At 39.9% G+C, this 12,892-nt stretch overlaps 1 protein-coding gene across 9 annotated transcripts in view; it reads right to left on the reverse strand.

Annotated features, from left to right (window-relative positions):
* Positions 1-12,892, reverse strand: part of LOC146318052 (partitioning defective 3 homolog) — a 307,847-nt gene that overhangs the window by 80,876 nt on the left and 214,079 nt on the right. For all 9 annotated transcript variants that reach the window (XM_084731436.1, XM_084731432.1, XM_084731434.1 and 6 more), the window contains one exon: positions 4,259-4,387. In XM_084731436.1, coding sequence (XP_084587562.1) covers positions 4,259-4,387 — 129 coding nt within the window. The remainder of the gene's footprint in view (positions 1-4,258; positions 4,388-12,892) is intronic.

The raw sequence follows: 12,892 nt of genomic DNA on the forward strand, positions 1-12,892 counted from the left end.
ATTCTCTTAATTCAAAAGGAGGTTTGAGTCGGCTTTTGCCAAAGCCCAGTCCAGTGTCACCTGGCAACCTGCTGTGTTGGCCAATCAAACAGGTACACATGCCAGTTACAATACCTTGTGGTGTAATTAAACAGTTTAAATCTATATTTTCAAGGATCCATTAATCTGAAATACATCAGTACTGGTCAAAGCCAAGTTTTATTATATTTTATTTATTAGCTATGGTGCATCAATAAAATAATAATAAAATATAAATAAAATAAAATAATCGGATTCAGGCCAGATACCTTACAACATGCCTACATTCACATCAACAATCACCATTTATTGTCATGTGTGCATCTTTATCTACTTTTGAAATGGACACATATTTTCCACCAAAAACATCAGTCTACTGTCGAAGCTGTCTATCTGGATTTGTTTGCCTGACTAGGGCTTGGAGTCCACTGGGACCCGAGACTTAAAACTGTGAGGAAATCCATTCATCTAGTCAATCACAGCTGGATTAACCATAGCCTCTGGCTGTGGCCAATCAATAGGTGCTCTGCAGCGAGGTGCCAAAGCTCCGGCTGAACCCTGGGAGAGCAGCTTGGTGAAACACGGCTAACTGGATCATTGTTTAACACCGAAGCAGCCGCAGTCCTCACATCCTCAGTGGGATCTCCCCATCAATACCAGTGTATCTCAGCTAGTGGTTAAACACAAACGAGAAGCATGCTTGTGCTTTTCAGGTGCTTAGGGAGAAGGTATGCTTGGCTGGAGTGAGTCAAACACCAACGCTGGACAAAATAATTAATGCATTGACTTAAAATCTACTGTCAGACAATCCCAAGACAGTTGCTGCTCTGTGGATGCACATAGTGCTGACCTTAATTTGACTGTTTTTTGTTTGTGGTACCATTTGGTCTGATTTCCCTTAGCTTTTTTTGCCCCCAGAACTCTACATGGTAAAACTATTGCACACTCACAAACAAAAGAACAAATAACTTCTCAGCTCTTGCAGAGGCTCTGCCTCAAAGATAAGTAAAGAAATAAGTGGAAACACTGTGTCTACTTGAACTTCTACTTGTAATGAGAGGCAGCCCTATCTGTGACAAACAGTATTAGATCACATGCTGTAGTGTGTAGCAGCTAAAGAAAGCATTCAATCCATAGTTTTTTACATTCTGCAGCGCAGAAAGCTTTAAAGACTCTAGATGAATTGATTTTTTTTTATGTCAATAACATACCCTACATTATGTACAACAGCAAGGGAAAGAAAACATGATTTTGGAAACCACTTGCACCATGTCAAGATTAAAAAGCTTCATATAAGAAACTAGAAATACAGCCTCGCAGCTGCCACACGCTGTCTTCAACAAGACACTATTTTACAAAGAAGGACTGAGTGAGAGCTTCAGGTGTTTTTGGAGAACGTTATGATGTCACAGAGAAGTTTACTTTTGACCTTTTGGATATAAAATATCAGCAACTCAATGAGTATTAGACATTTGTCTAATACATTGTTATAATTAGTGTATGGATTTTTGAATCATGGCAGAAAATGTGTTTTAAGAGGTCACAGTGACCTTGACCTTTGGCATCCAAATTCTAATCAGTCCATCCTTTAGTCCAAGTGGACATCTGCACCAAGTCTTCAGTTCGGTCGATTTATGCTGCCTTGTCAAAAAATGCAACCTTAGCACATATTAATAGCAGAGTAACCCTGACCCTCTACCCAGAGAACTGCTAAGCAGCACATATTGACAGAGCAACTATATGCATTACTGAACAATTGTGTTCACGGGAATGAGACAGACGTGATGTCACAGTGACTTTGGGCTTCGACCACCTAATCTAATCGGTTCATCCTTGAGTCCAAGTTGATGTTTGTGCCAAGTCTGAAGAAATTCCCTCAAAGCGTTCTTAAAATATCTCATTCACAAGAATGGGGCCGTCGGAGGGACAACATGAAAACATGATGCAGAGGGCCACAGCTGCTGCTGGCATAGAGGTGTACAAAGAGAACTGAACGTAACAACAACTACACAGCCAAATACATATGGTTTATGTTCAACTGTGCTGAAAAGTCAATGTAAATTTGCAAAATTCATTCAGTAAGGTGCAAAAGATATATTTTATCTGTGACATCCATACACCTGTGTGTTTAAAGTACTACAAAATAGTCCTGAATAGGTTTCAGTGGTCCAAAGGCTTTATAACTCCATTGTTATTACACATGACTTTGACATTTGAGAACAAGAAATAACAGAGAAGCCACGGATTGGATTAACACACAAAAGGACAATTCTGAACTTTTAATGATACCCAGCATAACAACCAAATCATGTGACGTGGCATTTGTGCTAACTTTATTCCAATTAAAAATAAAGACTTGGCTATTATCATATTATTGGACTATCTGCTCTGAAGGCGTAAAGAAAGAATTACAAACCAAATGTTCATAACGAGCAACTGCGGGGAGTAATGACTCTTGCCCCTACACCAAGAGCATGGGAATTAATTAGCTGGCAGGGCTATAATGGCCTTGGCATTTATAAACCGCCGTCCCCCAAAAAAAACTGGCATGGTGCCCGACTGACATTTAGTTTGGTGGAGAGAGGGAGTGAGTCAGGCAGTGACAAAAAGACTTGCTGTCTTGGGGCCGTTTGGTTTTGGGCAATAACCCGTTAACAGTAAAAGACTCAGAGATGACAGGTTCTCCAACAATCAACTCGTATTTTAAATACATAAATGCTCTATTTATTAAACCATTAAGATAAAGATGGATAGACAAAGATAGTGCTTCTGCACAAAAGTGTTTATTTACAAAGTCATTTTGTTTAGTCCATAAAATGTCAGAGGGAATTCCTTTAGTCTGACTGTTATGCTAGATTGAAAACACTTCCTGAACTGTGGTCAGATCCTCCAAGACCACTTATTTCCAACTAATCTTGTACTGGGCTCATCAGGCTGCAGTAGCAAAATCTGCAGTCAAACAGATGTAGAAATGACAACGCCCTAGAGAACAAAACAGGGTTCACGAAGAAATATTTTGTTTGAATTTTGAGTGACAGAACTTGGTTTGCACAGAACCTCAACCTCAAACCGATCCAGTACCTTAGGGATTAACTAGAAGGCCAATTACGAGAGTTTGGTCAATTGTGGCATTTGAAGGTCAGATATTTCTGAATAAGACTGTTTCTATGAACACATTTCTGATCATAGACACTGGGGGAACAATAAAATCATTTTAAATCAATAAAATCATTTTTAAAAACTATAAAATCATTTTAAATTGGTATTTTGTGTCAAATTATTGATTTCTAATGCTACTACAAGGAGTTTAACAGTTTCAATTCTCTAAATGATCTCCATAAGTTAATGAGACCATTCACAAGAGGATCGACTATTTCTGTATAGTATATTTCTGTGAATAGTACTGTTTCTATATATTCTTAATGCTTACCACCAGGTCGGGATCTAATTGAAATCAGATTAAACAAGGCTGTGTTGCATTTTCCCTAGGCAAAGTTAGAGTGAGTAGCATGTTAGCCAGTTAAAAACAAGCAGGAGGAGCTTTTTATTTAAACAGTTTTATTTCTGATGTTGTGGTTATGGTGGTGGAAACACTGCTGCTTTTGTTCCTTGTAGTAGCTTTAAGTAAGCAGCCGTGTAACAAGCTGCATAATGTACCATGAGTGGGTAATTTCTGCAAAATAAATCTTTCACCACCTTGTCAGGCTTTATTTCACAATAATGACATGCTCACTACACATTATCCTATTATCATATTGGGGAGAAAAAAAACATTGGACTGAGAGAACACAAACTAGAAATGTTGATCAAAGCAGGGAGCAGCACTACAGGACTAACAAGCCACAGCCAAAATGAATTTCATAGTCTCCTAAGTGTAGAATTTTAACTTCAATGAGCAGACGGAAGAAAAGCTACAAGAGGCAAAGGACCAGTGACAACCTAGAAGCTTTAATTTGGATATGCGCTTTGTACTGTAACTATGATCATGGCTGTTCAAAAGTTGTTTTTCACTTAAAAACATTGTGAATGATGCCCGTTAGAAAATTAAGATTTTATTCAACTGGTTGACTTTGATTTACAAAGTGGCAAAGTTATGACGTTCTTTCCCTCTTTGATAGTGGATCCCAAGGAAGCAAAATGCATGAGAGTCCAGAGTCAAAATGACTTTTACTACTGCAGCATTGAGTAGAAACAGTAAATTAAATAGCATTTAGCAGGTGCTACATCATGAAGAGCTTACCTCTCCTGCTCCATCCTCATCTTCATCGTCTCCTCTTCTGAAGCCTGTGTCTCCTCCGGCCTCCACTTGCTGGAGCCTTTACGATCCATCTTTTCTCCTGGCCTCTCGTCCTTACGGTGCTTCCCAAACCTGAAATATAAAAACATTGCTGATTAAACTGTCCATTATTTTCTCAAAAAAAAAAAAATATCAATCAACATGTCCCAAAGCCCCAAAATGATGTTCTCAAATGTCTTGTTTTGTCCACAACCCAAAATATTCAGCTTACTGTCATAGAGGACTAAAGAAACCAGAAAATTTTAACATTTAAGAGCTGGACTCAAAAATGACTCAAACTGCTTAACTGATTATCAAAATACAGATTAATTTTAGAGTTGACAACCAATTGTTTAATTGATGCTGATCTAGTCTATGGGACTATGCGGTAGAGTTTAACTAAAATAATTTATTTCTTTGTTTTAACTGGTGTAATTAAATCACTCTTCTGGCCGTAGGGGTGACTGTGGCTCAGGTTGTAGAGTGGGTCACCTATTGATCCCAGGGTTGGCTTGTTGATCCCCACCTTAATCTGGCCACATCAGCCTAAGTGTCCTTGGATGAGACACTGAACCTCAGTTTGCTCCCCAGCTACTGGGAATGCACAAGCCAGTGCATCAAGCCTGGATAAATGGGGAGGGATGCATCAGGAAGGCATCTGGCGTCAAAAGTCTGCGCTATATCGAATATGCAGCTCTGACTGGGTGGGGCTCAATCTGACATGGCGATTCCCAACAGTAGCAGCCAAAACAAAAGAAGAATCAAGTAACTCCTCCCAAAGCTGCAATGACCAGGGCTAAGAAATGAAACCAGTGCAAAAGTGGCAAAAATTGCAGTTCCTCATGGCCACTTGAGGCTGGCTGCAAAAGGGAGTCAATCCCCATAGACTCCCATATCAAAATGCCCAATTTTACAGCAGAAATACATGTAGAAATAAATGTCCACAGCCTGTAAAAAAAAAAATCTGGCCTCTAAAGCTAACTTTCCCATTCATGAAAACTATATACAGCAAATTTTTATATAACTCAGTTATTTAAATCATATTAAGGCTTAAAGTTAGGTATAATTAAGGAGGTCATAACTGTCATAGATGGCTTGCTGCTCGGTAGCTGCTGTATTGAACCATGCACCACCTCTTTGCCCATTTCTAGATTAGCTGGGAGTTACATGGAGTCCACCACTGTCAAGATGGCAACGGCTGGAGCAACCTTACTGGGATCTTCAAAAACCTATAGGTAATGTCACAGATACCACATCCATGTTGTATACAGTCTATGGTCACTGGTTTCGTTGCATGAGCAGATTAATTTTCTCCCAGGTTGAAGAAATAGATCAGCAACTCCATGGAAAATTGAAGGACAAACATTCATCTATTGTGAGCCAGCAGGTACGCTCATAAAATATGTGATATTTTTTCTCCACAACGGCAGTCCTCCAGATCAAAGTTGACTGATCTGACTGAAAATGTTAGTATGTCTGTCATCACAAAAACACCCAACAGCTATAATAGTCGATCAAGCCCTCAAATGAACCATTTGAAAAGTACTTCTCACAAGTTCAAACCCAATTCAGCTCTTTTAAAGTTGGGGAGTGGTAAACGAAGACGGCATAGACATGGGCCATCATGGTAATTATATTCATAGGGAGGGAGTGACGCTTAACGAAATAGGAGCCTTTGCAGAGATATTTCAGCTTGATTGACTCAGTATAAAGCTGCAGCCTGTTGAAGAAATGACTTTGGCACCGTGCTCGCTTCCACAATGAACCTCTGTGATTATTCACAGGGAAATTGGTCCGCAGAGAATATCTACGACTTCTAAAGAGACAACACCGAGAGAAACCAAAGAGGTGTGTGTGTGTGTGTTAATGAAAGAGACAGAAGACAGTGAACAAGAGAGAAAAAATGAACACGCAAGAGAGAAACTCAATGAATGAAACATTACGACCGCAAACTAAACTACGGCAAAGAATACAAAGACAACCTCAAGAGGTGTATGTGTGTGGAAGTGACAGAAGAAAGAGAGTAAGGTGCAAAATAACAAAAAGATAAAAAGAAAGTGAAGGCAAGAGAAGGTAACAGGATCAAAAGCAAACCAAAGAGGTGAAAATCCCAAAAGTACAGCGTGAGTGTTTAAGAATTAAAGTGAAAGAGTATAAATTGCCTGAATAGAAGTGAGAAAGAAGAAAATAAAGACACACCGAGATGAATGTGCATAGGAAACAATAAAGAAGAAAGAGAATAGAAAACAAGAGAAATAAAGTAAAATCGATGAGAGAAACACAGGAAGAAAGAACAATTCAAGCAAATGAATCAGCAGAGAAAACCCAGTGGTGTGAGTGTGTAGGTGTGTGAGAAACACTAAGAAACAAAATAGAGAAAAAAGAAAACAACACTGAATGGGAATATAGGTGAGAAGAAAAAAAAATGAATGGGAGTGAGAGAAAAATATGCAGCTGGAAAGCAAAATAAAACAGAATCTAAAGAACTGTGGAATACTGTGGGTGACAAAAAAGGCCGAAAGGGAAAATGAAAGAAAGGATGAGAATGATGAAGAGAAAGTGAAAAGAAATGTTTTGTTTGTCTAAATCAAAAACAGACTGAACAAAGCATGAGACAAATATCACACTTGGTTTTAAAAAATAAGAAGGAACGCAACATGGATACCACACTGGCTGCGATGTTCCTCGATCATATCCAAACTATCCTAACTATGTTGGATTTCTTCTATAACCTGAAAACTTTTTCTTTGTTGTTTGTGGTGACATCTGCTTAAGAAAAAAGCTTCATGCCCCACGTGAGATTTACACATTGAAGTGATTAAATATGCCTAACTTACAAGGAAATGGATGAATTTCTCTGACTTGCAGCGTCCTGGTGGCCTCGTGGACTGAAGGCCAAAAAACAATGGAAAACAGAGCACAAGCAGAGCATTGCGTTGGCATCAATGGTAATCAAAGAGTGCATGTGGCAGGCAGATGCTACCCAGAGGTTCAGCATCTGGTCTTTTTGTTGCCCATCATGTGCAGATTCCACACAAATATGCAAGGCAGACAGTTGGATGGCTACTGCTGAATCTGGTGTTTCATCATGACATGTGCAGGTGATTTGTCAGACTGGGTAAATCTGTGTGAAGTTTATCCAGTGACTGACAAAATGACTAATTACATACACAAATGTTTTTATTTTTAAAATGACATTTACAAAAGAGTCAAGAAAATCCACCAACTGGCATTTTCTCAGCCAAGAGGGTTGAAGACACTCGGCATTGCAATTTTACAACCTTGATTCAAGTCTAGCCCCGTTCTCAAACGCACTGCAACCCTGAACTTATGTTCAGTGAGTTGAGCCAGACATACTTTACCCTGCCAACTCTCGAGTACAAAGTCTGTGTCAGCCCCTGTGTGAACAGAACGAGTCATTGCCCGGAGAATTCACAGTGAGAAACTGGGTGTGTTGATAGTGTTGCACTGTTTGTATCTGCTTTGTACTTTTCTGCTTGCCTGTATACTGCTTTTATGAATCTGTTGCTTACATTATGTTGACACACATCAAAGAAAGTGGAAGTGTGTGTCCTGCTCATAGTTCAGTTGTAAAATCCCAGCACACAACAGAGCATCTCTCCTGCCAGACTCCATTTGTAAAGTTTACAGCCTGCCATGCTGTTAGTCCTGCTTTGCTCTCTGTACAATGTTCTGCAGATAAAAAAACAAAAGTGCTTTGATTCATTCCTTGATGGATGATGCAAACAGTTACGTATGAGTCTTTCTCCCCTTCTTGCATGCTCTGAAGGCGCCACCCCTCACCGGTGAGTGAGTATTTTCAACATGTGAGAACATGTGGTCAGTCTCCTGTTGTGTGCTACATGTGAAAGAGCAAATTCACACGTCTCAACCTGATTCTCACGACACCGTCCAGGGTTCAAATGTGAAAATGACTTCTCGCTGGGGACCTTCGCTGCATCTCGTTGCCCCTTTTCTCCCCTCATTTATTGTCTACCTCTCAACTAAAGGATAAAAATACATAAGTAATACACATAAATACAAATTTGATCTGTCAAAAACTACTGAAGGACCCACACAAAAAGGGACAAAAACACATAACTCTGGTTATTTGCTTATTCTTCATATATACAATGTGTAGTAGCTATGATCTAGCACCTTTGATTTAAATTTTGGTTTGCTAAAAGTGCATCTGTGGTGACCCATGGGAATTATGCGATGTGTCCTTGCAATGATGCAATAAGCATCTCCAAAATTTCCATGAAATTGTTGCCGTTACAATTAAGAATGGCTCCTAGTTTGACCACTGGAGGAACTCTTAATAAAAATACCAGTACTACTGATCACATGAAGAAGTAAACATCTTGTGAACATCTTGTTACTCAAATTTTCCTGCTGTACCTGGAATGTCATGACAAGCAGAAACCCACAAATTACAACAAATACAGATATTGTGGAGTTCAAAAGACGAACTGAGGGAAACAAGTGATGGGAATGGCGAGGAGAAACTGCAGCAAACATGAGGGGGGCGCTTGGAGACTAAGGTCCATTACCTGATTAATTTAACTGCGGCTGCCTGAAATGCTCAGAGTGACGGCTCGTCGTTAATGCTAAGAGCAGTAGTGATCTATCACGGCGAGAGACGGTTGACACTTTCTCTCTCCACGCCACTGACTTTCATTAACAGGCCCTTAAAAGACAGCCAAACTCTCAGTGTCACACACAAACACATACACACAGAAACACGAAGATTTATGACTGAATGGAAAAACTTTGAAGAGGAGACAGAGTATTAACCATGACACAGGGGCATTTAATAATCTTATATTCCAGGCACAGTTAGGCCTGCCTCGTCTTGTGAGCCCGACGCCATCGATAAAAAGGCTTTGACGGGTTTCTGCGGTTAGAAAAGACAACTTCAAAATGTCAGGGATTCAGCTAATTCAATTCAGCAGACCACCCATGTGTCACTGCTAATCCTTTTAACAGCACAAAAAGTGAAAACAAGTCTGGTGGCGTTGTGGACAGTTTTGGGTGACATATTGGATATTGCTGCACCACTGAATGTCAGTAAAGCCTGGGGCAGTCGGTACATGAGAAAGTGGTGAAGTTAGGATAAAGCCTGAATTAATGTCAGTAAAATATGATCACAGCATGATGGCATATGAAAATGTCAAAATACAGGTAATAATCCACATCCATTTACCATTTTATAAATGGCACCTCATATGACAAAATCATTGCCGGGAGGAAAGTACAAAATTTATTTGCCATCTTGCTGTGACATGTTACTGGATGAAACTGTTGCATCTCTTAATCTCTGACAAAAGCTCTTAAAATGTTCAAACACTTCAGGAGTCCCTACCTGCTGATCAATAAATGATCTAAGTGTTACTACAGTGTCTACAGCTGTCCATGGTAAAAATTAGTTAGAAATATTTGCACTGGTCGCAGAGACCCACCTACAGCTGATAAACTACAGTAACAAAGACCTTCCATGTTCTGCGTTTAGGCACATTTGCCGCTCGTTTTTCTGGACTGCAATATCGGTTTATCCAACACTCTGGTCACACAGGATAGATTCTGGTGAAAATCATCCAAAGAAGAGGGACTCATTTCACCTCTGTTCGTAACAGGAAACTGGTTAAATGAGTGTCCATCAGCCTCAGCTGCACTTTGTGATTAATCGGAACATAAAATGCTAATATGTTCGCATTGTGCGTTAGCATGCTAAGAGGATTAGGTGCTAAACCTCACATTTGTGCAAGTGCATGCTATATTAACACATATTATACTAAGGTTTTGCTAACATAAATCTCGGAACCCATTGGCAATTGTCTGGTGACGATTAGCCTCTGCTAGCAACAGCAAATGTTTCAGGACCTCCAGCAGATATCTGGATCATGGACATCCGGGACAAGAGCTCCTCTTATATGCACCAGATAGTTTTACAGTCTGATTAGCAATATGTGACGTGAGAATGAAGTTCGAGTTTAGGACAGCTAATGTCTTTGTTCTCATGGACTGTTTACCGGCATACAACCAAAGCCTGCTCGAACATGGTTTGTCAGTACTGCTCAGGCTGCAAATGTACAAAAAGCAGAATCAGAAATCTTCCAGTACCAAAATCTTGACCCTTGCCCACAGATTCTGCATGCAAACAGATACATGTCTGTAGGGAGTATGCTAAGATTGGCATTCAGCTACAGACACAGCTAAGCAAAAGTGAACCTGGAGATGACCAAGTCCAGATTAGACTCATGAAAGCTGAGCCAAGTCTGACATCAAAGAGCTGAGTCAGTGACGTCCTCTGTAATAACATAAGCTTTCACTAAAGGCCATGCTTGCTCCACTAATGACATCTAAGAAGAGCACAGTTATCACTCTATTTTTCATCCATCTAACATCTCAAGAAGTTACGATGAACACATTATCAGCAGTTTGTAAACCATGACTGTTAGACTCTTATGGCTATTAGCATCTTATCATGTATCATGCTTTGTTCTGTTCCTCTGAATGGACCATGATGCATGAATGTCCCACCATGCATGTCAAACGTTGACTAAAAAAAAAAATGTGTGAGTTTATAGGAAAATCCATCAGCAGTCAGCGAGAATGGTCAAAAACAGGCCTGACAGTGCTTCTTCTGCAACACATCATTAAGCTTGTCACAGCGTGAGCCTTTTCTAAGTTCAGGCTTGTTCACTTGTTCATGACAAGAACAAACACACACCAACACTCACAAACACTATAACCACTGCAAAATTAGCGCGGCCCTTGAATTTCTGGGCAGCGACCATCTTTACGGGTGCCAAGCTAACAGACTGGGTGTCGCTTCTGAGTCCAAGTGATGATCAGAGAGCGAGAGAGTGTATATGAGTGTGTGTATGTGTGTGTGTGAGAGAGAGTGAGAGAGATACACAGAGTTGGCAGGCTGCACTATTGGCAGGGGTTGATGGTAATGAGGCTTTGATTGGGACTGAGTGTGAGGCCTTCGAGACATGAGAGGGTCAGGCACTGGCAGCTCTGTTGATCACACACACACACACACACACACACACACACACGCACACGCACACGCACACACACACTCCTCTGACTTCTACAGTCCTCCCACTCCTGATCCACGCCTCCTACATGCAAACACACATCGAAGTACGTGCTCCTTGACACTCCTGCACAAAAAGCCTTCACTCACTTATTCACACACACACAAACACACACACACTCTTAATCACATGACACTCATCGGGAGCACTTGACGTTCTGTAAAGCCACTCAGGGGAACTAACTTGCTCACATCACATTCGGTAGTGTGACGGGGCTGCACTTTTATACACTTTTAAAAAACAGTAGAGTCGTTCTCGACACATCCACCCTCTGTGGTTTGGGGCCAACACACACATTTGCATCTGTTTCATCATGACATGTTGACACTAATACAAGTGAAACATGCAAATTCAGAGAACTTTTTTTTCCCTTTTAGTAACATATTTGAACATATTTGTGGCTAAGTGCTCACCGCTGTGGTGTTTGTTAAACTGTAGCTCCCCCACAAATCACCTGTCAATCAAACAATGTGGGTGTTACAAGGATTTTTTTTCTTTGGATTTTCTGTTAATGTTTGAGCTTTTCAGTGTGGTGCTCCATTGTTTTGTCTTCATAAGTGTGACATAGACACAGAGGTGTAATAAAAGCTAACCTCTAAACGGTCAGTTTAGAATGTCAAAATATTCCTATATGGTAAATTGCGTAGTTAATTTATCTAGATGAACAGCAAACAACCATGTAAATAATACAATATTTTACATAACTGGAACCTGCTTAGGTGAAAATGACCATCTGAGGTCTTTTTAAAACCCTTGTGCACTCTATGCTCTATGAATGCACAGTTTTTCTATGCAAGAATAATTTCTGGCCAGATTTCAAGGTTTGCTGTTTAATTAGACGAGGGATGTTAATGATTAATCGCTATTCAGGATTTAACCGATTAAAAATGCATTCATCGACAATTAATCACATGTCTTGAAAAGGCAGTAATTGCACCTCAGTTGACATCGTTTAGTCTGGCAGTGCCATTTCTTGAATAATGAAACTTAAAATGAGGGGAGAAAAAAAAAAAAAAATCTATTGTATCTTATTAAAAGTGTTATTCTACTTTGTTTTTGTGTCCTGGTTTGTATTTAATTTTACCTCAGTTTTAGCTTTCATAACATCATTTATGCTTGGGGCTGTATTTCCCCCTGGAGTTTTGGGGGCCAGGACAGTGAAATTCCAGTTCCACATGGAATAAAAATACATTTAAAGTTAAAAAAAGGATTTACATAAAGACAGGGTAGGGCTTAAGTACAAAAATTCTTAACAAACCTAAAATGCATCACTTTCTGTGTGCAAGTGGAGTTTCTCTGGCTAAAACATTTCAGCTTTCATGAGCTAACAATGTGTTGCTGCGTCAACACTGGTATGACAGTTGTGTGGATCCTTTAAGTTGAGTGTGTGAGCCAGACTAGGCCTGCAGATGGGATGAATACATCTCACATCATTATTTTGGAGCACACAGATGTCTCATCAAGTAAACACTGGGTGCACATCAAACAG

This window comes from Lutjanus erythropterus, chromosome 12 (assembly GCF_056507025.1).
Source record: "Lutjanus erythropterus isolate fLutEry1 chromosome 12, fLutEry1.hap2, whole genome shotgun sequence".
NCBI classification, from domain to species: domain Eukaryota; kingdom Metazoa; phylum Chordata; class Actinopteri; order Lutjaniformes; family Lutjanidae; genus Lutjanus; species Lutjanus erythropterus.